Source organism: Tricharina praecox, assembly GCF_024521635.1.
Source record: "Tricharina praecox strain CBS 144465 chromosome Unknown BZA05scaffold_2, whole genome shotgun sequence".
NCBI lineage: Eukaryota > Fungi > Ascomycota > Pezizomycetes > Pezizales > Pyronemataceae > Tricharina > Tricharina praecox.
The window spans coordinates 1,396,280-1,419,624 of record NW_026250404.1 but is presented as its reverse complement, the minus strand read 5'-3'; the positions used below and the strand labels follow the sequence as shown (position 1 = coordinate 1,419,624).

The 23,345-nt window shown below is 52.0% G+C and overlaps 6 protein-coding genes across 6 annotated transcripts; 4 read left to right on the top strand and 2 right to left on the bottom strand.

Moving 5' to 3' along the window:
- The first annotated feature begins 1,683 nt into the window (after window positions 1–1,683).
- BZA05DRAFT_108385 (CDP-alcohol phosphatidyltransferase-domain-containing protein) lies at window positions 1,684–2,903 on the top strand. The gene is made up of 4 exons (XM_051478547.1): window positions 1,684–1,881; window positions 1,945–2,227; window positions 2,402–2,489; window positions 2,546–2,903. Exons 1-4 carry the CDS (start codon window positions 1,782–1,784, stop codon window positions 2,774–2,776), a joined length of 702 nt encoding a protein of 233 aa, XP_051343612.1. The 5' UTR covers window positions 1,684–1,781; the 3' UTR covers window positions 2,777–2,903.
- Window positions 2,904–3,662: 759 nt separating this feature from the next.
- Window positions 3,663–6,047, top strand: BZA05DRAFT_331718 (P-loop containing nucleoside triphosphate hydrolase protein; the record flags this gene model as incomplete). Its single annotated transcript, XM_051480605.1, has 4 exons — window positions 3,663–4,589; window positions 4,647–5,193; window positions 5,245–5,838; window positions 5,896–6,047. The coding sequence occupies 4 exons, from the start codon at window positions 3,663–3,665 to the stop codon at window positions 6,045–6,047; spliced, it is 2,220 nt and encodes a 739-aa protein (XP_051343611.1).
- Window positions 6,048–6,507: 460 nt separating this feature from the next.
- BZA05DRAFT_385087 (uncharacterized protein) lies at window positions 6,508–7,733 on the top strand. Its single transcript, XM_051482376.1, has 3 exons — window positions 6,508–6,627; window positions 6,683–6,840; window positions 6,912–7,733. The coding sequence occupies exons 1-3, from the start codon at window positions 6,611–6,613 to the stop codon at window positions 7,532–7,534; spliced, it is 798 nt and encodes a 265-aa protein (XP_051343610.1). The 5' UTR covers window positions 6,508–6,610; the 3' UTR covers window positions 7,535–7,733.
- A 342-nt stretch (window positions 7,734–8,075) lies between these two features.
- On the top strand, window positions 8,076–9,701 carry BZA05DRAFT_470707 (uncharacterized protein). Its single transcript, XM_051487916.1, has 4 exons — window positions 8,076–8,343; window positions 8,394–8,542; window positions 8,592–9,163; window positions 9,232–9,701. The coding sequence occupies exons 1-4, from the start codon at window positions 8,297–8,299 to the stop codon at window positions 9,562–9,564; spliced, it is 1,101 nt and encodes a 366-aa protein (XP_051343609.1). The 5' UTR covers window positions 8,076–8,296; the 3' UTR covers window positions 9,565–9,701.
- Window positions 9,702–10,139: 438 nt separating this feature from the next.
- BZA05DRAFT_385081 (uncharacterized protein) lies at window positions 10,140–15,952 on the bottom strand. The gene is made up of 14 exons (XM_051482375.1): window positions 15,855–15,952; window positions 14,589–15,804; window positions 13,873–14,535; window positions 13,434–13,820; window positions 13,176–13,372; window positions 12,788–13,125; window positions 12,688–12,719; window positions 12,511–12,637; window positions 12,027–12,461; window positions 11,632–11,972; window positions 11,503–11,569; window positions 11,413–11,448; window positions 11,332–11,357; window positions 10,140–11,278 (listed from the first exon to the last, which is right to left on the bottom strand). The coding sequence occupies exons 1-14, from the start codon at window positions 15,892–15,894 to the stop codon at window positions 10,390–10,392; spliced, it is 4,794 nt and encodes a 1,597-aa protein (XP_051343608.1). The 5' UTR covers window positions 15,895–15,952; the 3' UTR covers window positions 10,140–10,389.
- Window positions 15,953–21,108: 5,156 nt separating this feature from the next.
- Window positions 21,109–23,032, bottom strand: BZA05DRAFT_415243 (major facilitator superfamily domain-containing protein; the record flags this gene model as incomplete). Its single annotated transcript, XM_051485298.1, has 3 exons — window positions 21,109–21,299; window positions 21,329–21,797; window positions 21,860–23,032. 3 exons carry the CDS (start codon window positions 23,030–23,032, stop codon window positions 21,109–21,111), a joined length of 1,833 nt encoding a protein of 610 aa, XP_051343607.1.
- Between the last annotated feature and the right edge of the window lie 313 nt (window positions 23,033–23,345).

Below are 23,345 nucleotides of genomic sequence, written 5' to 3'. Positions count from 1 at the left end.
GCGTTGCCTATCATGTGGAGCGTGGATGTCTTTGTAGCGAGGATAGGTGCGAGGGACGGACCTCTTTTCTTTTCTTTTCCTTTCTGCATGTACTTCCTTGGTACGATCAAAGGGAGGGTCGGGCGGAAGATATTAGAGAACTCACATTGGGCAGGAAAGTACCTGGGATGGAACCGGCCATGTAACTGCCATGATCTAATAACGTCGAATGTAATGATCAAACGAAACAAAGGGAATCTCCACAGGGTGGATGGGCTTCTGTTGTTTAAGAAAGTCGTGATAGCTTTTCGATTTGGCTCCTGCGTGAGTCTCCGTAGCCGCGAAACCATCCAATCTCAAGGGAAGAGAGCTTCTCTTCCGGCTTCTTTCATAGCAACCAAAAGAGAGCCCGAATGTTTAAAACACAGAAGGCAGGCACCGAAATCCAATCGTCCATATAAGGGGCAGTACTGAAGGCATATACCGCGATATCTCCTACTTGCGTGCCACAGCCATACACACGATCGCACTCGCGCCCCCCTCCAGGGAACGGTGGTCATAAGCATAAGCTCTCACGGCACCTAATATAAGAATGTGTGCAACGAAAAGGCAGAGAGTTTATGCAGAAACTTTCATTATAGCTCATGTTCGTGTAGGTATCTCATTGGGCACATACAAAGTTTTAAGAGGATACTGTGGGAAGGTTCGTGAGAGTTCGCCAGGATTCTCATGAGCTGCCGTTGAACATGCCCAGAGAAAGCCCTGGTGTGTCGCCAAGTGGTGCTGATGCTGTGTTTCCCTCATTTGGACCTTTCCTTTCGTCCCATCTCCGTCGGTCCTTTCACGAGCCTTTCTCGGTGCCGGTGTCGGTCATCGGGTTTTGGCTCGGTGAGTCGAAACCACTGATTTCGACTGGTAAAGGCCGTGACATTAGCTTTCCGCGCGCGCGGGTACGTACAGACTGTTTGCGTGTAGTTAGGAATCGATGATCGAAACCGCGAACAAGCCGAGCGGAACCTCGGGAGAAAGAGGACGGCGGGAAGATCCTCAGGACAAGTACCATAGTAGTTACGCAGCCGCCATTCCAACGCCCGGACGATGAAGAGAACGGGAACCGGTCTGCATGACGAAATGATCACTTTCTCCCGGCCAGGTGCTCGATTCGGGCCGTCCTCAAAACAGCTTGAATTCGTCAACACCCACTGTCGAGAGCCTAGCGTACGAAAGCCTTTCGCCGCTTACGGGGCTCCGCTGCGGCGTTCGGAGCTGCGTAGTTCCATGTCCCGGGCCGTGCGCACGGGTCGTTTCGTGTGAGGGCGTGGTACTTGGTACCTGGTACCAGTAACCAAATACTCACGTCCGGTTGGTACTTGGTATTCCTGGTGTCGTACGTACCACTTCTCAATTCTGCTGTGCCCCCCTCCCCGAATCCCTACCGCGTCTTGTTCGTTTCCACTCCAGAACGCCCGGCCCAACAACCATCCTTCTAACTCAAAACCCAACTCTCACCTCCCCAGTTCACTCCCACATCCAACCCTCCACAAAATCTCAAAACCACTTTTTGCCCTCACAACTCCGACATCGAACCCGTTACGCTCGTTTCTAGTCGGATCCATCCATTGCTACGCCCTTCACCGCTCATCGAACATCTCACGTCGACACGCACCTCCCCATAGTACCAGTAGAACGGTCCTTATCTTGTGCTCTTGCACCCCTTAACCGCTACACCTTCCGCTTCACCGCTTCACCGACAACCCGCCCCACCTCAACCGTAACCCCTCCGCTCTACAACCTCCCACACTATGGCTGCCTCAAAGTCCAGTGCGAACGGCCGACCAAAGTCCGCCTCCATTTCTGACGCTGATGCTGGAAACATCTTTTTGTTCATTCCAAACCTGATCGGTATTGCTCACCCCCGGATGTGTGTGTCGCGTGCTCCGGCACTGACGGAGTGATGATGGATAGGATACTCGCGTGTTTTGCTCGCTGGAGCATCGCTGTACTTCATGTCGTACCATCCCAACTACTGCGCAATACTATACTCGCTTTCGTGTCTGCTGGATGCTCTGGACGGATGGGCCGCGCGCAAGTTCAACCAGGCGACAAAGTTCGGCGCGGTGCTGGACATGGTCACGGATCGGTGTACAACTGCGTGCTTGCTGGTGTTCCTGAGTGCCGCTTACACCAATTACGCCGTCCTGTTCCAGGTGCTCATCTCGCTAGATCTGGCGAGTCACTACATGCATATGTACGTTGTATCCCTTTTTTGTGTGTGTGTCTGTGTTTCTGCTGCTTGCGTGTTATTCGCATCGCGTTTGGATGGCAAGGGGGGGCAACGGTGGCGTTATGCGCGAAAAACTCCACGTGGCGGATGTTTTGCCTTGGGAACTCGAGGTAGCTAACGGAGACCCCCGGTGAATAGGTATGCATCGCTGGATTCCGGAGCCGCTTCCCACAAGAAAGTCGAGAAGAAGCGCAGCAAAATTCTGAACCTTTACTACTCTAACAACGTATGCAACCCCGGGGAAACCTCTTGTAGCATCGGCCATACTGATAGTTAGTACAGAAAGTGCTTTTTACCTTCTGCGCCGCTAATGAGCTGTTCTTCCTCGCGCTCTACCTATTGAGCTTCCCCGACTTTGCCCAGAACCACACATGGCCCTGGGTTGTTGCCATCGCCACTGCACCCATCTGTGCCGCCAAGCAGTGGATCAACGTTGTGCAGATGGTTAAGGCCGCCATCACTCTGGCTGAGGGAGACGTTGAGCTCAGGAGAAGGGCGGCCGGTAAGAGATAAGCTGAGCGGGATCGATGAACCTCCTGGAGGGAGAGGCGATTCATCTACAGAAATTTGTGCGCGTGTGGATTGCAACGAAGAGGGATATGGATGGGATGGGATGGGGGATCAACTTATAGACTGGGTTTGGGCAGATTTACTTCATTTTAATTACCCCGGAGAAGTCAGTTATCCGTTGATAGATATGATGGATTCAACGAACGGCGTTTGCGTCAGTTTGGTAGAGCTTCTTCCCTTCTACAGACGGATTGACGATGAGGGCTGTACTTCTTTCCTGTTTTCTATGTACTTCTGTAGTAATATTTTGTTCTTCGTTTTTTCCTCTTCGTTCTTCTTCCTTTTCTTCCTCTTCTTTCTCTTCTTCTTGTTCATCTTACTTTATCTTTGGGAATGGTTTGACTCTCCGAGAAATCTGAAAATGAAATCAGGTGATTCAGTGATTTAGATTCTTTATTTCCTTTTGTTTTGCTTCTTATATAGTACTGTGTGTTACTATCATGGATGAGCTTACGACACCGGCTACTTGAATGCTTAAAGTATGTACTTAAGCAGCGATCGAATAGAGAAGAGCGTTAAGATTACTGTGATGAATTCTGTATCTATGTTGTATTGGGCGGGGGCGCCTGGAGTCATAAAACATCATGCTCACAAAATCAGGCTGCAGCTGTTGCTAGATGATGATTCATGGTGACTTGGTGGGGTATCTGCGTTTAGTGGACGACAAAACCTTGCATTTTACGGTTTTGTAGAACGAACCCCGCAACGTCCGACCTAAAAAGCCCAGACCTTGACAGTGTTCTGCCACCACGCCTCCACACATACCCTCGTCTAACCGACATAACCTTCACGGCCTCGACAACTACTTCTTCCTACAACTATCGTCGCGATGTCGAACACCCCCAACTCCTGGGAAGACGCTGCCGGCGATGACGATCTTGCGTCGCGTACCGGCAACATGAATCTGAACCAGCAGCCGCAGCAACAACAACAACAACAGCCTCAACAGCAGCAGTTCCGACCGACAGCTTCTTTCAATCCCGCCGCCACTTTCACCCCGGGAGTACAAGCGTTCGTACCCGGCCAGCAGAGCTACTCGAACTACGGATACGGCCAGCAGCAGCAACAGCAGCAGTTTAGCGGATACCAGCAGTACCAAGGTTACGGACAGCCTCAACAGGGACAGTATGATCAGTACGCTCAGTACAGTGGTCAACAAGGACAGCATCAGCAGTATGCGCAGAACCAGGGTGGGTTCGCTGGTTACAACAACTACCAGCAGCAGCAGCCATCGCAGCAGGCGTACAGACCACCCCACCTCCAGCAGCAGCAGCAACAGCAGCAGCAGCCACAGAAGCCGCAACAGCAGCAGGTCCCGCAGATCGCGAAGCGTCCGGATCCAGCCGCCGCTGCTCCTTCAGGTCCCGCAAAGGTCCTCACTATCGGAGGTGACGGAGCGGCTTCGAAGCCCAAGGTGTTGACGATCGGTGGTGATGGCAGTGCGACTACGAAGGTTCTTACAATTGGTGGTTCGGGTTCATCCACACCAAAGAAGGAGGAGACTCCCGCGAAGAGCGCGCCCTCGTCGAAGCCCGAGGCTGGTTCGAAGGCCGCTGCCGCTAAAGCTGTGTCGAAGAGCGGTCCTCCCAGTGGAAAGACTAGCCCTTCGACCACTGACGGCCGTTCGTCTCCTGCTCGCACCACGGCGACCCCTACGGCTGCTGAGAAGGCGCAGCAGAAGCGGGAGGCTGATGCCGTGTTGAAGGCACAGGAGGAGGAGGTCGACGAGCAGTTGATTGACGAGCTGTATGGAAAGGTTGGTAACGCCAATACCCGCGCTTGCCTAGAAATAGCGAAGCTAATAGAGATATAGGAACATGTGAACTTGGTATTTATCGGCCACGTTGATGCCGGAAAGTCCTCGCTCGGTGGTGCTATCCTCTATGCTACCGGTATGGTGGACGAACGTACGATGGAGAAGTTCAGGCGTGAGGCCAAGGAGGCTGGTCGAGAGTCCTGGTACCTGTCGTGGGCACTCGATCTTACCCGTGAGGAGCGCGCGAAGGGAAAGACCGTCGAGGTTGGCCGAGCATACTTCGAGACCGAGAAGCGCCGCTACACTGTACTTGATGCCCCCGGCCACAAGAATTACGTCCCGTCTATGATCGGTGGTGCCTCCCAAGCTGACGTCGGTATCCTCGTCATTTCAGCACGTAAGGGAGAGTACGAGACTGGGTTTGAGAAGGGAGGACAGACACGAGAGCACGCGGTGCTGGCAAAGACTCAGGGTGTCAGCAAGCTCGTCGTAGTTATCAACAAGATGGACGACCCTACCGTGGAGTGGAGCAAGGAGCGTTATGAAGAATGTACTACAAAGCTTGCCCAGTTTCTCAAGGCAACTGGGTACAACCCCAAGACTGGTACCTCCCTCCCTTCAGCTTCTATGCTGTGAAACATGTTAACCGGTGCAGATGTCATGTTCATGCCTCTATCGGCACTCACCGGCTTCGGTCTGAAAGACCGTATTCCGAAGGGTGTTGCCGACTGGTACCAAGGGCCTTCACTCCTGGAATACCTCGACAACATGAAGGGACTCGAGCGCAAGCTGCGAGCACCATTCATGATGCCCATCTCCGGAAAGTACAAGGATATGGGAGTCGTCGTCGAGGGCAAGATCGAGAGTGGAGTGATTAAGAAGGGCAGCAACCTCCTCATGATGCCTGGGCGCACCCCTATCGAAATTGTCGCCATCTATTCCGAATCGGAAGAGGAGTTGCCCAACGCCTCTTGTGGTGACCAGGTGCGACTCCGTGTGCGTGGTGCCGAGGAGGAGGAAATTGTTCCTGGCTTCGTCTTCACCAGCCCCAAGAACCCTATCCACTGCGTGTCCGCATTCGAGGCACAGATTCACATTATCGAGCTTAAGAGTATTCTCACTGCCGGATTCACCTGTGTCATGCACGTGCATACCACCGTGCAGGAGGTTACATTTGCCGTCCTGCTCCACAAACTGGAGAAAGGAACCGGACGCAAGAGCAGGAAGCCACCGGCGTTCGCATCAAAGGGTATGACTCCGTAACACCCCGTTGAATAATGATAAACTAATATCTGTGGGACTCTAGGACAAGCCATCATCGCGCGCCTTGAGATGGCCGGACAAGTGCCCATCGAGACATATGCCGATCACCAGCAGCTAGGCCGATTCACCCTACGTGACCAGGGACAGACCATTGCTATCGGAAAGGTCATGAAGTTGCTTGATCCTACCGAGTAAGCGATTGATGATAGGGAGTGAGGGAAAAAAGTTGGGTTGATTTTTTCTTCTTTCTTTTGTTTTATTTCCTTAGTTTTCAGGTCTCTGGGTAGAAATGGGATGGACGTATGTTGCAATGTCGAAATCGTTGATGTGCTGCTGTTACGTATGGTGCCCTGTGGAGCTACCATATGATTGAACTTTGCTGGGTTTCGGAGTTGTTCACGGAGTCTCACTCGAATCATCTCAGGAGTAAGTATTCGGTAATCAGTGGGCGAGTATGAGACTCCTGTTTACTAAGGAGACTACTATCCCGATGTAGAGTAGATGTGTCCTATGGACTCGACAGTTCGTAGACACAATTCTCTTGCTCACCGCGTTATCAAGAACACAAGCATGCAGCCGAGATGCCTCGGCTCGGCCCCAGGTTTTGGTGTGACACGTCCACTCATATTCCATGTATCATACAAACCAGAGTCCTCCACATCCCAAAGCTCTACCTCTCACCACCTTCCTACCGCTCACACACCGCTCACACACACACACACTCTCTCTCTCTCTTCCACACAAAGCCGAAAGCCATAATGGACGTATCAACACTGTAACTCCTCCTCCTCACCAGCTAGAAGAGAGGCGAACTGACTAACGCACGACAGCTTCTCGGTCAAAGACAAGGTCGTCCTTGTCACCGGCGGCGCAAAGGGTATTGGCTACATGATCTCGTCCGGGTACGTAGCCAACGGCGCACGGGTGTACATCTCATCCCGTGACGTCAAGTCCTGCGAGAAGGCCGCCGCCGAACTCACCGCCAAAGGTTAGTCCTCCCCCCTAGATATTCCCGTTCTCCGCATAGCTACACGCAGCTGACCGGGGAAACCTCCACAGGTCCCGGTAAAGCATTCGCGATCCCGGCGGACCTCCAAAAGCTCGAGCACGTTCAGAACCTAGTGCGCTCGCTCAGCGCGCGCGAGAAGAAGCTCCACGTTCTTGTCAACAACTCCGGCGCGAACTGGGGCGAGTCGTACGATAGCTACCCCGACGACGCGTGGACGAAGCTGTTGACGCTGAACCTGCAGCGCGTGTTTACGCTGACGCAGCTGTGCACGCCGCTGCTGGAGGCGGCGTCGACCGGCGCCGGGGGCGTCGACCCCGCTAGGGTCATACACATCGGGAGTATCGATGGCATTCGCGTGCCGTCGCTCGAGACGTTCGCTTACTCCACTAGTAAGGCTGGGTTGCATCACTTGAGTAAGGTGCTGTCGGCGCATTTGGGCCCAAGGGGGATCACGAGTAATGTTTTGGCTTGTGGGCCGTTCGAGAGCAAGATGATGAAGGTGACGCTCGAGAAGTTTAGAGATACCATTGAAGAGGGGGTTCCGTTGAAGAGGATCGGGACGCCGGAGGATGTGGCGGGTGCGTGTCTGTTCCTCAGCTCGAGGGCGGGGGCGTATATCAATGGCTCGGTTATCACGGTCGATGGGGGGAGTCATTGTTCTGCTAAGTTGTAAGGATACCATGTCTTTACATGTTACTTGTCTCTTGCAGAATGAAAATGAATGAGCCAGTTAAAACTGGGTATTGTGGAATTCGGGGCCGACCCGATGCGGTCGCCTCAACGTTGAAATGTTCTCTGTTACTACTTTTGTGTTCGTCTAGTCGGTCGATCTGGCGTTCAACACACAACACACGAGACATTAGGCACAAGACATCAGACATTATCATCACCGCAGACATTATTAGTCTAATACCGCAGAGATACTTTGAGGTCATCATTCTGAAGAACATCAGGCTACTTTTCTTTCTTGTTGTTTTCTAGTCAATTGAATCAGTCTCGCCAGTTGCCCGTACCCGTCGGAGGTCTCTCAGTACCTGCTCGTTAGGAGGACGTTTCCCACAGACTAGCGCACAAGCGCCAACCGCGGCTGCCGCATCGATCGAGTGATCTCGCAAGTTTAAGCCGGAGTTTGTACTGGCAACCGGGCGCCACCTCCGCCTCTGGCCGCAGGACCGTCATGGTGCCGTCATGACACATGCCGCCGTCGCCGTCGCCGCCGCCGTAAATCTCTCAATATTCCTCCTTCCCTCAGCTCCAGCCGCGGAGAAAGAGGGCGACGGGCCGGTTGGGGGGATCAGGTGGTGGAAAATGCGTGATATGATGTATGTGCGTTCTTCAGGCGGGAGGTATATACTTTCCTATACACAACTTTCGATCTTCCATTTTCCTACAAATTTCATCATCATATTCACCAAGGCAAGAAAAGTGAAACCACATGAGAGAAGAAATGGCACAGCAACAGCAACAACCAAGAATCCTCCTGTCAGACCGTGATCTACCTACCTCCATGGAGGATGACTGACAACAAACAGGACCGGATCAGTGGGCTACATCGGCTGCTGTATCCTCGAGCGGCTGGCGAAAACCCACCCCGAACTTCCCGTCACCGCCATCCCACGAGACGCCCCGTGTGAATACGACGTGATCCAGGAGCACGCAGCGAAGAGCGACATCGTGATCCGTACCTTCCCTCACTAGGACCCACCGGACAGACTACTGACCACAATTAGACGCGGGCAAGCCCGAAGCCGAGAAAGTGATCCTCTCGCTCCTGCACGGGCTCGCCTCGCGCGATCAATCCAAGCCCAGCTTCTTCCTGCACCTCAGCAGCAACATCACCGTATCGGACGCAACCGCCTCGTCCACGTCGGGCAACGAATACAACTGCTGCGCTTCGGCCGGCATCGAGTTCGGCGAGCGCGACCCCCGCGTGTGGAGCGATATCGACGACCTGCCCGAGATCCGCACCCTGCCGAATAATCACATCCACCGCCCAATGGATTCGCTGATCTTCGGCGCCGCAAAGAAGTACGGGGAGAATATCCACACGGCGATCGTGTGTCCGCCCGACATCTACGGCACCGGGGCAGGCGGGTTGGAGAGGAAGAGGGAGTGTCGTATGCTGCCGCTCTATTGCGACGAGGTGTCGCGGCAGAAGGCGGCGCTGTACGTGGGGAAGGGCGCGAACATGCGGAGCCTGGTGCACGTACACGATCTCTGCGAGTTGTATCGACTGCTGGTCGAGGAGGCGGTCAGGACCATCAAGACCGGGAAGCTGAGAGATGAATGTTGGGGCGAGAACGTACCCTCCCCCCCCCCTTTCCCCTCCCCCTCTCATATCAACCCCCTCTGCGCCGCTGACCGCTACAGGGCTTCTACTTCGTCTCCAACGACGAGGACGTTTCGATGCGGGACATTGCCAAGGCCGCCGCGGGGATCCTGAAATCGCACGGCCTGATACAGAATGAGAATCCGCGGTCCTGCACACCCGAAGAGACTGAGAACATGATCGACGGGTCCGGGATAGCGCTGTGGATGTTTGGCAGCAACTCGCGGACCAATGCCGCTCGCGCCAAGAAACTCTTGGGCTGGGTGCCGAAGGGCCCGTACTTTTGGGAGGTCTTTGAGAACGACCTGATCCAGTACAAGGGGAACGATCCGTATAGGGACTTTTATCCTGAGAATATGGAGCCGGAGGCTTAGGGAAAGGGGGGGATGGATATGGAGGCGGATGTAGTGTGTATGATGGTGTACCTAATTTGATTACTGTGGTGCTGACTTCTGGGTTGGTTTTTTTTTACCTGGTGATTGAGGAATATATCTGTCTCCTTGAACTGTCATTTTGACCAAAGTGACATGGTCGTTCTCTGGGAATCCTTCAAGGTACAATACCGTACCGTATAACCGTCAGGAAAGCATTCTAGCCTAAACACAGACAAATCTAGCTGTAGCCTAATACAGGAGTATGTACGACGGGCCTCGTTGAAGAAATCGAAGATAAAGCCAAAGGAAATAAAATCAAAAATCCACCATACTCCCAGTAAATTATGGCATATATTGGGTCTGGGAATGGATGGAAGGGAACGGGGTCTACAGAACGAATCACAGTATATCACTCGGATTTTATTAACAACAAAACCAAATCACTAGTTGGAATAGAACAGGCAGCGTGATGTTGCCATGCGGGAAAAAAAGGGGCGGGGGCGGAATGGGAGGAGTGGAGATGTAGGCCTATGTCAGTCCTTACTGTATTATCTCTTTTTACTTGTGATGGCCTGGCGGCAGACAAGGGAAGCTGTGGTCGAGACGGCGGACAGGAGACAGATAGAAAGTACGCCGCTATTCTGGATGGCCGAATGCGGGTATGATTAAACACAGAAAAGGAATAGAATACAAAATTCGTTATAAATCACACAACAATAACCAGAAAATAAACCCAACATAAACCCAACATAAACCCCTCCAAAGACATATCCGTATGAAAGCACAGACCAAGCCCCCAACCTCACCCCGTTTTCGGCTCTTTCGCTATTCTGTCTTAACTGAAGTTTGGGAGCCGTTGGTGAACGCGGGGGTGTCCACGTTGGCTATCACCGGCGTAGTTGGGTTGACCGCTGTGGTGCTCGAGTTGGAAACTTCCGGGGTTGCTTCGGTAGGGCTTTCCATTCTCTTTCGGTGAGCGGCAAGAACTAGCCCGTACTCCATGGCGTGCAGCGGCTTCCTCCACCATGGGATATTCCATGAAGGTTGCTCAACCTCCGGAGTGATGACCTGTTCTTCAACCTTATCCGCCTCATCCGTTCCCCTCTCCTTTCCTTCCTTCTTTTTCTCCTCCTCCGTGCCTTGCCACGCAATACGTAACCCCTTGCAGATCAATCCCCACACCATCACAAGGCCATCGCCCACCATCAACACAACGTACACTAGTGACAGTAAAAGCAACCACAACGGAACCCAGGCCAAACGGAATATCTTCTGCAGCGGTCCGACACGAGGGACTTTGCGCCACGTGACTTCGACTGCAAACGCCACCTCCGTCATGGGCAGCTTGACGACACTGTAGAAGACCAAGAACAGCCAGTACCACCACGCGCTGGTGTCGGGATTTAGCTGCGACACGCCCTCGCCCATGATTTCCTTACGGTCATCCATGCTTTCGAGTTCGCCGGCTTTATTGCCCCAAAAACCGGTGGCCAAATCGGGCGAGTCCAAGCCGCCTGATTCGGGATCGACTATCGGAGCCGTTTTGGCGGTACCGCCTGGCTCGCTCTTCATTTTCATCCGGAGGAACTTGTGGCAATTGGCGAGGAGATACCAAGTCCATCGGTCTATGAAATCGAGGTTGACCAAAATGATTATGGTGAAAGCTGACACAGCGGCGATAATCTTAAACAGTCCTGCGAGAGGCGAACCCCAACTATAAAAAGCAGTTAGCAAGGTTTGATGGATCCTCAGCGTTCTCGGACTCACCTAAGGCCGTCTATGGCAACGATGCTCTGAAAGGAAACATCAGCGCGAGAATTGAACTGTTCTAGGCTATCATCTACTTACTGAGCTGAAAGACAGAGGAAGGAATATGAGTGTCACCTAGGTAGACCTATCAACAGGCTGCAGCTCGTAACAGTGGGTAAATAAACCTACAACTGTGAAAATCCTAGCACTCTCCGACAGAATAATAGAACGCCGGGCATCTTGGAGAGCGAGGTCGCTGTGCGGGACAGGCAGATGTTAGAGGGAAGCGGCGGCACTGATTCTGATAAAATATCTGACCTTGCGATCCATTCCTTGAGTTTCGTGAACCATGCAATCTTTTCCCCAATCTGCCCCTTGACTTCCCTGATTTTGGTAAGCTGTGAGTTGATTTTTTTCCGATTTTTTCTCAACTGCTCTCCGTATTTGATTTGGTCTCCTTTCGACCATCTCGGCTTGTGCTTGAAATTTTTCTCGGATTGCAAGAAGACATCGACCGTGGTCTGAGCACTATCACAATGACCACTGAGCAATCTCAACAGCTCAAGCAACCAGGGAAAGAGCACGCTGTGTTTATATCGACTGTTGAAGTTGTGCTCCCCGCTTCCACGATCCGTTCCAAATTGATCAAACAACGAGTACTATGACCAGTAGTCGTCAGCATATGAGCATGAAAGTCCATGGAAGATACCCGCCTTGTCTTGCTGCGAAATTTGATCGATTTGCCCCAGAATAGAGCGAGTATTCATTAGCAAGAGATGGAGAGCCCGAGCAACGAGACATCCCTCTAGGATCTTCCTTTGATGCATGTTATCGGAAGGGCATGGCCCTCGGAACGCGTCCCCGGTCAAGTCCCATAGGTCCGCATCATAATTGTGAAAGATGTAAGCTGTCCAGTGGCGATCATGGATATCCCCTATGATACTAAATCCGAAAGCTGCTTCTCTCAAAGGCCAATCTGGAAGGGAACTTAGTCTCCCATCCCCTGGGCTTTTGTCCCGTAATGGCCAACGCTTCGCATGGAAATGGCTCTGATCAACGTTTCCAGTGTCTATGTCGTCAAACGGGTGGAAGTGCTGGATGTATTTTATGCATACGCGCGTTTCCCATATTCCCTCGGGTATTAATGTCTTGAGAACGTCAGCATTTTTCACTGAAGATGGTGATGGGCACCCAAACCTCGAAGACGTGCATTGGCGTGCACTTGATCACTGACTCAATGAAAATTCCCAAGTAATATGCCTCTGAATTGACGTGGGTCGCACAAAGGACCATTAAGAAGGCTTTGTTCATGTTTTCCACCACGCTTCATTCGCGTTAGCCGTCCGAAAGCAGTAGCCAATAGGCTGTACATACATCACTCGCTTTTTCGAGGTTGCTTTAACTCTCTGCCACGGTTTTCTTTAGTACCAGTACAAATCAGTTCATCAGAGAATTGCTAGTATGATAGTCTTACTGGTTTGATAAGACGGTTGATGATCGAGGCTCCTACGGTGTCGCGGGCGTAGTGGTGATGACCAAGAAGTTTGGAGACCGTCGGCTTCTTCCCGAAGTCTACGATAAAATTCAGAGCCGTGCCGGGGGTCTTTGTCATGCGTTCGATAAATAAGGTTCTTTCGTGGGATTTTGGCATGATACTATTTAGCCAGGTAGCAAAAAAATCTTCCTCGTCGACCTTGTCAAGTTGCAAAAGCCGTGTTTTGACGTCCACGAAAGATTTTATGGGGATTGAAATCCTGTGTTCTGGACTGGAAAAGAACCAAAGATCATGGAATAGCCATGCCGGCCCATATTCTGCAGCGATATAAGCCAGGATCCTCACAGCCACTCGCGAATTTTCCCACCTGGTTTTTCGTTGATCAACTCCTGGTCTTCTTTAGAAAGATCTAGCTTCCGGCGTTTCTTGGAGACATCATCGCGAAGTGAGCTCTGAAGAGGCGGTGCAGGGTCGCGTGTATCGGCTGTCCGAGATCCAGGCACTGTACGCAGCACGTTGGGGGTGGGAGAAATAACTGGGCTCCTATTCCATTCCATTCGGTCCCTGAAGGAGGCATTGTCAGTGCACGTAAAAAATATCTCCTGGAAGAACTGGGAGAACTGACTTTGCGGGAGAGAGCTGCTCCTCGTAGTCGTTGAAAAGAAGCGTCATGATCGATTGCCATCCGATTTGGTGTAGAGAGCGGTTGGTGATGAGTAGTCCTGTGTCGGAGACAACAGCCTCTAGGTGCATCCTCGCATCAACTGTATCCTGATGGGTGGTGGTACCATCTCGGTATCGCACCAAAAGCAAATTCAATACCGCGCAATTAACAAACTCGTCGGGTGGTTTGTTTTCGGGGCAAAATGGCCACAATTCAGTTTGATTCAGTGTCTCATTCCAGGGACCAATCGCCAGGTCGTCCTTGCTAAAAAAGCTTCCGTCCAAAGCAGACACCAGTAGAGGCATTATTCTGGGCGAGATTCTAAACGTTATGGCGCCGGAGATCATACTAACATTGATTAGCATCGTCGTTTCGCAGGTTTGGAGCATGCAAAGCTTACTGCGTGGCCATCAACTGTCTGCAAACCCCCCCATTTGCAGAAGCGGCCGAAGGGTTTTCCTCGACAGTGAACCGTTCGATAACGTTCCGCCGAAACGCGTGTGGATCCGTTTCCCAAATCTTGCGGATCTTGTCCTGAGTCGAGATGTCCAGAATTTTGAGTAGTTTCTTGAAGGCGTCCATCGCCCTCCACACCATGATTTGCGTATTCAGCTCGAAATATTTGATAGGCACCCAACGAGGTAGATATTCACGCCGAAAAATATCGGATACCATGTCAGTATCTGAGTCCTGTACCTTTCTGACGTGTTCCCAGGTTTTGGGCGCAGTACTGCACAATATCTTCCGAGTGAAGTCTGATTCCCCAGGAAATAGACGGGCGAAGCGGTGCAGTGCTATCAGTCTATCACAATATCGTTCGGCAACGTTGGTGGTCTGAATCCAACCCCGATCAGGGTCGGTGTCTGGTGTTTCACTTTCTCCTTCTATCAGAACTTTCATGCGATCGTCGTCGCTCGGATTTGTCTTCATTTCGCAAAGCCATAGAAGATATCCCTTCGCCACCTCCTGGATCTTGTAAAGGTATCGTTCGGTCGAGACCGGGTCCGCGAGGTGGCAAGTGGAAAAGAGTTCAAACATTCCGAGTAGGAATATCAGTTGCATGCTATTCGGTAGATTAGTCGGAGTTGGCTGCAAAGAAGCAACGGAGTGTCATACTATCCCTCTTGGGGTTCATGGGCTAGCGAGAGTGAATTGTCTAGTAGCATGTATGGACGAACGCCCTCGTAACCGGGGTGAGACGTGGGAAGTGGTAGTGCCGTCACGCATAGTATGTGTTCGAGGGAGCGGCGGTACGTGAAGGAGGAATCTTTGCATTCTTTCTTGAAATCCCACCACCTCGTTCCACTGGCTCTATCGAATCCTCCACTTGGCAAGACCGGGAGAGTAGCGAACTGTTCTGCCTTGTTCAGTATTGCATAGACTGCGGTGAAAGTGACTACTTCGCCGGGAGCAATCTGGACACGTTCCCGGTGAGTAATTTCTTCAGGAGATTTGACTGATATATCCTCATTCTCTTCGAAACCATTCAATGGGACAATGGAGTTGTCCCTGAACAAGGTGACTATCAACTTTTGAGCACTTCCTTCCACCGCAACTTGGCCAGAACCGTGTAGCTTTCGGACGGATGTCAGATTATCATAGGACTTTCGGGGGCTGATTTCCACGGTGCCGAGTAGACAGTACCGGAGGGCGGCGGTGAAGTCAATGTCCATACATAATTCAAATGTATCACTGTCCGTTGATGTAATGGTGTACTGCTGAAAGAGCTGATTGTTGTCGACGAAGTATTGAACATCGATCTTGAGTTCTTTATTTTTTCTTCGGACGAGTTGGAATTCTGGCCACCGGTCTTCTCGATATCGTAGTTCATGAAGTTCCAACTTTCCGGTGTCGGCGGCCAGACGCAAGCCAAATCCCGAATGAGCCTTCTCGTAAAGGCGATTGAATGCGGTCTTCCGATAGTGATAATGCGGGCTTATTCCGGCTGGCGATTCCCAATCCTCCAGTGGTTTCCGTCCCTCCTCCTCATCGCCGCTGTCACGATCGCTGTCGTTGTCACTATCCTTGTCTTCGTTGCTGGCTGGGTCTTCCTTCTCTCCGTAGACCTCGGCTTGCATCTCGCCATCGTAGCCTCGCCACTGCTTGGGATGTCGCATATCCGCAGAGACACAATCCCGCGTTTCCGCCGATACGCATTTGGGCTCCCCATTGGCGTCCGCGAGAATCTGTGTGAGCGATAGCAGCTCCCCGAACTGGCTCAGAATCGCTACGGTCCCGTTGTCTCCGACCTTGGGCGATATCCGCACCTTTTTCTTGAGGTCCGCCCGTTCGTTGGCTGTCGTCGCAGGGGTGGGCGGAGGCTTGCTCAAAGCTGCAGCCACTGTTAGTGATCGATGAGGAAGTGTAATGGAGCATACTAGCCTGCATCGATACTGATTGAGGGTTTTCGTGGCTGGCTCATCGTTTTCGTGTTCAGTGTCTTTGTGCTGTTGAAGACGTACTATGCACTGGATTGTGGGATCCTAATATAAAAAGGCGGCTCAGAACTTCAGCGCTGCTGCCTTGTAAATACCCTCTAGGTAACCGCCAAGAACACATACTAGGTGCATTGGGCGGAGGTGGTCAGTCACAGTCTCACAGCTAAAGTCCAATAGGAGTTAGGTGGAGTCGGTGGTGACAATCGGTCCTACCACATTGGTTTGTCCTGGGCCGGTTACACCATTGCAGGCAAGGTTCGCCGTTGGCCAATTCTCCAGAACATCGACTCCGATCTACTTGTTGAACCTAACTGCCAGGTTGCAGTGTAGTGTGCGTATGTAGATATGTTTGATCAGCGGGAGCACATCCGAATGCTACGCGGATAGACGCCTTACAGCACTTCGCCTATGTAGGCAGATATTCTCGCTAAAGGCCAAGTACCCAGCTGTACATCATACTTTACTTCTCCGCCCTGCTGAACTGAGAATAAAGTAGATCTACGGCTCAACTGCTGTCTCGACCATGAAGATTGAATCTATATAGCCCACAGATCTAATCTCAGATAGACCGTGGGTGGGGGAGGCTCAAACTTTTGGGCTGCCAGAGGGGAGCGGCTGAGGGAGACCTGAAGAACGTTCTGAGGAGATATGTAGTCACACGGGCCACTAACCTCCTGAGTTTCAGGTTTGCACATCCATTTGATGGTTTCACAGAATCAGTGGGGGCCTATCCATAATCCATCTGATGCACGTGCGCACACGGGCCCAAGTTCTCTGGTCACTCCTAGTTGAAGATGAAGGATGCACCTTATCGTGACAATATGAAATGCATGTGGGACAGGCTCACTTGAGCTGGGGCTGAGCTGCAAGTTGGGCCTTGATGGCATGACAATTTCATCGATGAATCGGTCCAGTGGATACCCAGTGATGTCGCTGCCCTAGGGTACAAGGAATGAGTGAATCACTCATTGACTGCACCCGAAATGTCGCAGAATAAGGTGCGCCTCATTAGGTGACAGATACGCACCGTGATAAATGCATTATTGCTAGTAAATGCAGCAAACTCGCCCGTGCTGATTGCAGTGATGTTAGTAAATGCGAATCTCATAGTGAATACGGTGGTGATGAATGCGCCATTGTCATAGAATGCGTTGTGGTATGTATAAGAGTGGTCGGCGAGTGGAAACGGATGTAGTTAGTGTGGGTGGTTAGAGCAGCAGGCAGCGGGCAGGCAGCGGGCAGGCAGCGAACCTGAAGGCTGTCCGGTAGGCCTCATCTCTCTCACTCATCATATTCATCACAGTTTACAGAATACACGCCCCCCCCCCCCCTCTCTCTCTAATAATCATCTGCAGAATACACGATCAACCTCCACCTCCTCTCTCTCCCTAGTCATCACCATCATCTACAGGATAGATGATCAACCTCTACTCTCGTCTACCGCCACACAACGGACTTGCAGACGGCCAGGTCTGAGAATAGTCCGGCCGGCCCGAAGACTATTAGGGTCCGGCGAGAGAGCTGTCGGCGGAAGGAGGCAGCAGCAGGAGGACGTATCTGCAAGAGGAAGCGAATGGGTAGCACTAGCGGTGGGGGGTCTAGCGGGGTCGTTTGCTCTCACAGCTGTCTGCTTCTCCTTCTCCTTCTCCTTCTTCCTTTTTTCATCATCATCACAACTCCTCCTCCTGCCGCTACTCCTACTCCCGCCGCAACTCCTCCTGGGACTGCACCTCCTCCTCTCGCAGACAGCTCCTCCCTCTCGCTGATAGCTCCTTCTCTTGGGATGCAGATAACTCCTCCTCGCTGGTACATCCGCCTCGCTGATAAGTCCTCCCCACTGACAAGTCCCCCTCACTGACCACTCCTCCTCACTGACCACTCCTCCTTCTCGCTAGTAGCTCTTTTTCTCGCTAAAAGCTCCTCCTCTTACAGATCGCTCCTCCACCACTCCTCCACCATTCCTCCACAACAGTGTGCAATCCGCGGCAAGAAGGACTGGCGCGGTATCCGCGGCGGTATCAGTGGGGAAGGCCAAGGGCCAACAGCTAAGAGCAGGACAGCAAGAATAGCGGCGATGGCGGCAAGGACAGCAAGGACAGCGGCAAGGACAGTGTGCTATCTGCGGTCGGTAGAGGGCGGTACGCTGCGTTGCAACTGGAGGAAGGCATAGGAGGACAAGCCATAGTACCACATATCAATGTAACGCATTTGATAACACTGCAGATTACCCAAAATATCGCATTTTGCAACAATACCATCTCAAAACCCAGCGCATTCTACATCTTGTCGCATTCATCATCATGCTGCATTGAGTGACATCTCCGTTAATGCGACATCTTGGACCTCATTCTATTCACTAATTGAGTGAACTCATTTTAGGATAGTGTTTCTTGCGAGCTCATTGACCATAAAATGCTGGTTTGCCTCATTACTTGTACCCTAGGGCTGCGGAGGATAACGGTCTTTTCAGGCATCAGGATTCAGACTCTGGGGGAGATCCGTCGATCATGCCGGCCAGTGGCCAAAAGTGCGGACGGCACTGCTTTCGTGCGGTACCTTATGGGGGGGACCGTTCGAAACGGGCCCTGCTTCGGATCGATCATTAAGCTAAAGGTTGATGAGAATGCTGTGACGGTAGATTCAGAACTTTGGAAGCTCTGTTCTCAAGAAATGTCGGCTTCAACACGCCATACCTATATTGGTTTCTATTCCACTGACATCAAGGTGTGCCCTATCGAGTCATTTCCAAGAGTTTTCGAACCGTCTGCCGGCGTAAAACTTTAAAGTTACCGGCATACCGGGAAGTTGGGTATATAGGTTTTTTTCTGTTTCATCATACTGTATTCGACCTATATAAAGTACTAGGTCACAATTTATCGCCAGGGGGCCTTTTTACACCAAACATGGCCATTTCCACGCGACTAAAATCAACCCTTCGTCTGGCGGAAAGATATTGTGTCTTTTATAGACGTCGTAAAATCATAAGCCCTCTCATATGTAAAAAATTTGACCGCTTTTGGTCAAAATTGATGGCTTACACCAAGTTGGCCGCAGAACTTTACATAGAATATTGATTTCTTTTGGCAGGAAATTTTGTTGAAGCTGCATATTCATCTATGTAGTCATCTTGTATGCAAATTGGTATTACTTTCTATTGTGTAGTTGTTGTGTCCGAGAGGTTTACAGGTGAGGTGTGGTGGTCTCGCACAGGCGGGTGGCGATAAGTTTTGACCTGGTACTTGCTTTATATCATGACCAACTTATTCCAGCTGCAATTTTGGGGTGGGGAGCGATCAAATAATGAATATATACTGAAGTGGGTTGGAGAGATGGGAAAAGGCAAAGTACTGATGCCGCAAGGGGTCTATACACAGTATTCAGTGATACAAGGCCTCAGCTATTATGTAGTTCTTCTCAGTATGATGCTACCGGAGGGCTGGCTCCCAGGAACGAGCTTCATAGGATGTAGATCAGACGTTACTCAAGTAAATTGAATATCAATGTTCGAACAGCGTACAGTCTTGCTGTACAAAGTATGCACACAGGTAAAATATGTAGCAGATGATTGGGATAAAATCTAGGGTTAGATGTATGGCCATACTCGTCTTGAAGAGACTACGGTACGGCCTTCAGGGCAGTCGTTCCGTTTGGTTGTGGAGCGGATGGGCGTTTTTTTTGTTTCATAATTAATTGCGTGCGACCTTATCTAGATCATGGCAAATATACACACCGTTTTCTTGTCCATCGTCCAAACCAACCTCGAACAGTCCGCAGCGGCCCGTGATGGCTCCCTCTTTTGCCTCCGTCGGCTCTTGCCCCCGTCGGCTCTTGCCCCACCCTCCGCCGAGGCGCTCAAGGTAAAGAAAATATAAAAGAAACACAAAAGCTGGAACAAATTATGCTTCCTATCCTTCCTCTCCTTCCTATCCTTCCTTTCCTTCCCCTCCTTCCCCTCCTTCCTCTCCCACTATCCTGTCCCGTCCGACGAGGCCACTTAAAAGGGCGGCATGGGATAAAATATGTACAAGCTGAGGCCCCTCCTCCGCCACCATATCCCCTTCCAGTACCAGGCCCCTGACAGCGTCTTCCGCTCCCATCTTCTCCAGTTATTCCTCGCGTTCCCTCTGTGTCCACTCGCACTCCGAGGACTTCGAAGACTCGCTAGTCAACTCTTCCTGAACCAGGAGATCTAGGTAGGTATTCTCCCTACATCTGTTGTTGCTAGGAACTCCAGGATTGCCTCGCTGCAGCGCTTGTCAGCGAAGCGGTCGCGGATCCTGAAGTGATCCTTCTCCCGAGCCGTGGAGCGGATGGACAGTCCTGCATTAACTGCTTATGTGGGTGGTCGTCACTCGCTAGATGAGTGATAAGATGCACGACAGTGCCGTTGAAGAAACTCCCGGTTGCCACGCTCACAGTATGCATACATGGTAAGTACCGACATAGCCGGAAACCTTGCCAGATTATAAACCGAACCCGATCCGATCCCGGCCCTACCCCAAGCGCCTGAAGGCTGACATCCAGATTCCACATACAGGCTGCAGCTGATGACGGTCCACTGCATAGACGATCACTCGCGGGTTTTGGTGGGTGCTCTATGTATTCTTCAAATGCCGTTCTTCCGTCTGGTCGCCAGTCTAATGTATGCGACAAAAATTTGATGTTCTCTCTCTCTCGCCGTTCTTCCGTCCTGGGCAAGACGGCAACGTCGCCGTTTTTTCTCTTTCCTCCATTTGCTGATTTGATGTTCTCTCTCTCTCGCCGTTCTTCCGTCCTGGGTAAGACGGCAACGTCGCCGTTTTTTCTCTCTCCTCCATTTGCTGATTTAGGTACTCTTCTCCAAGGTGGGTGCGCGGATGTACATCTCAATTGCGGTTGCAGAGTGCAGTATGAGAACTCGCAGCCGCCATCCGAAATTGTGCCTCTCTCGTCCCGCAACGGCGAACTTTTCAACAAGTGGATACCTCATCTCATGTTGATCATAACCCACCAACCAAACCGACCTAGGTACTTGGTACCCATCCCCACGCCTTCCCCGCGCAATGCTGCCATGAACCCCATCGCAAAACAAAAACCAGACAAAACAAAACAAAAAAAATCCGAAACTCCTCCCGATAGGTATTGTATGTACAAAGCAAACTTCATACATTCATGACAAATTAAACCCCCTCTTCCTTCCCACACGGTATAGGTAGCCATTACAAGAATTTGTACTCCCCGTGCTGCGCCTGCTCCCGCCACCGGGGCCCGTACTTTTGCATCACCCATACCACGCTGCAACTCAGGATTCCGACGAAACAGAGAATCGTGAATAGCCAGCCGTTGCCGATTGCTTGGATCACTGGCTCCGCGATTATTCCGCCGATGCACGCGCAGATGTTGCGGACGACTGTAGTGGGTTGTTAGCAGCTGACAGACATAAGGGGGGGTGAGGGGGGGAAGGCTTGCAATTATTAACCGCGACGGCGGACGCGGACCTTCCGGGGACAAACTCGGTGAGCATGGTGGTGGCAACACTGAACACGAGCATGCTCGCGAATCCGAACGTAAACGTCGCCATCATTGGGACGAACCAGAACACGCCGTTCTGGACTGTCCATCCGTACCACAGCAGGGCGAGGGGGAAGACGATTCCCGCAATGTACGCATTGATTCCCATGCGGTCCTCTGGGAGGTACTCCAGTGGCTCGTCGGAATCGGGCGTGTCCGATGACGCCCGTCGGTTGAGCGCCGCACGACGCATGATTAGGTCGTTCCAGGAGCCGCCGAGAACGGACGCGAGAACGTAGCCGATCGAGTTTGGGATGTAGAGCAGCCCGATGATTATGGTTTGGAAATTGTACGGCTCCTTCGCGAAGTTTTTTTGCACCGAGACGTTGAGCATGTACTACGTGGTGGTGGTGGTGGTGGTTAGTTGGTGTAAAATATGGGAGCGCGGGGTGAACTCACAAGAGCGCCAAAGGCGAGTGATGCCCAGTAGACGGTGATCAATACTGGCGGGAATCGCAGATACAAGAGACTGCGTAGGGGATCGACAAAGAGGACCTTAATTGTGACGACGGACTGCGACACCTTACGCCTGGTCTTCGTGGAGACCTTACTGAGGGTTCTCTGGAGGCCCCTCACACCCTCATTCGCACCGGACGCCTCCAAATCGCCCTTCTCAAGCATCTGCTTCTCCGAGAGCAGCGGGCGGTTATTCTTCGGCTCTCTCAGCGTCTCGGGCAGAAAGAAGATAATCCCGACGGCGACCACCGCACCAAACGCGGTAAGAAACCACATGGTACTCCTCCACCCAAATTTCTGCGTCAGGGCGCCACCAATAATCGGCGATAGTAGCGGTCCCATCAGCGGTCCCAGATAAAAGTACCCCATAGCTCTCCCGCGCTCCCGCACCTCCCAGACACTACTGATGACCCCGGCGCCGATGGTCTGAGCACTGGCGGCACTCGCCCCCGACGCCACGCGGAACGCAATGAACATGCCGATGTTGACCGAAACGGCGCAGCAGACGTTCGAGACTATGTACAGCATGAACGAGATGAGGAAGATAGTGCGGTAGCCGACGCGCTCGGCGAAGCTGGACCACCACAGCGGGAAGATCGCCATGCCGAGCATGTACAGCGCCACCGACAAGTTCGTCGTGGTCTGGTTCGCATTCAGCTCCGTCGAGATCTCGGCCAGCGCCGGGAACAGGATTGCTGAGGCCATGGGCGCGGCTGCAGCAGCGATCGCTACCACCAAGGTGATCATCTTCTTCGTTAGCCGCGAGTACTGGAACGGGTCCTCGATTTCGGGGACGACAGAGAGTGTGGCGAAGAGGCCGCGCCGCTTCAGGCGGGGAATGATGCGTGATGGACCGGCGACTAGCCGTGAGACCACGGGGCCGAGCTGTGGCTGTTCATCTCGTACGGCATCACCACAGGATACAGAGCATGAGGTGCATTCGGTATCATCTGAGGCCCGGCTGGAGGTGCTGTTGGTTCGTTGACGCTCCAGCATGGCTGGCGGGGGTGCATTGGGCATCTCTGGTATCGATGATGTAGGAACACGAGCTAGAGGTGAGGTGGGCCCTGTGGATGACTGGACTCGATTGAGTGCGGGCAGTGGCATTGACGCCATGGTGGATGGTGGGTATTGAATAAAATAACTTTGAGCTCAAAAGCTTTCTATAATTATGGCTCAGTATATATTCTAACCTACGGGTGATAAATCAACAATTGAAACTCACCACAACGGCCCCACAGGCCCAGATCAGGATGGCGTAATAGCCGATCAACCGGAGAAACGGTGGCGGATTTCGGCAGGGGCACAACTTCTCGCTCGGCAAGCAAGTAAGTTAGGTCAAGCGTGGGCCGGGATGATAAAAATTTCCGGCAAACAATCAATAGGCAGCCGAATCCTTCTGAGTTGACTGAAGTTCAAATGCAGAATA

Excerpts from the sequence above, each read along its gene's own strand:
- BZA05DRAFT_108385 (XM_051478547.1), top strand. The coding sequence starts at position 1,782 with ATGGCTGCCTCAAAGTCCAGTGCGAACGGCCGACCAAAGTCCGCCTCC. Across the intron at positions 1,882-1,944 it reads GTTCATTCCAAACCTGATCG|GATACTCGCGTGTTTTGCTC; the intron begins GTATTGCTCACC and ends GATGATGGATAG. Across the intron at positions 2,228-2,401 it reads GCGAGTCACTACATGCATAT|GTATGCATCGCTGGATTCCG; the intron begins GTACGTTGTATC and ends CCCGGTGAATAG.
- BZA05DRAFT_385087 (XM_051482376.1), top strand. Across the intron at positions 6,841-6,911 it reads CGCCGAACTCACCGCCAAAG|GTCCCGGTAAAGCATTCGCG; the intron begins GTTAGTCCTCCC and ends AAACCTCCACAG.
- BZA05DRAFT_470707 (XM_051487916.1), top strand. The coding sequence starts at position 8,297 with ATGAGAGAAGAAATGGCACAGCAACAGCAACAACCAAGAATCCTCCT. Across the intron at positions 8,344-8,393 it reads CAACAACCAAGAATCCTCCT|GACCGGATCAGTGGGCTACA; the intron begins GTCAGACCGTGA and ends GACAACAAACAG. Across the intron at positions 9,164-9,231 it reads ATGAATGTTGGGGCGAGAAC|GGCTTCTACTTCGTCTCCAA; the intron begins GTACCCTCCCCC and ends TGACCGCTACAG.
- BZA05DRAFT_385081 (XM_051482375.1), bottom strand. The coding sequence starts at position 15,894 with ATGAGCCAGCCACGAAAACCCTCAATCAGTATCGATGCAG. Across the intron at positions 11,570-11,631 it reads CTCAAGGAATGGATCGCAAG|CGACCTCGCTCTCCAAGATG; the intron begins GTCAGATATTTT and ends TGTCCCGCACAG. Across the intron at positions 11,279-11,331 it reads GTTGCCATAGACGGCCTTAG|TTGGGGTTCGCCTCTCGCAG; the intron begins GTGAGTCCGAGA and ends TGCTTTTTATAG.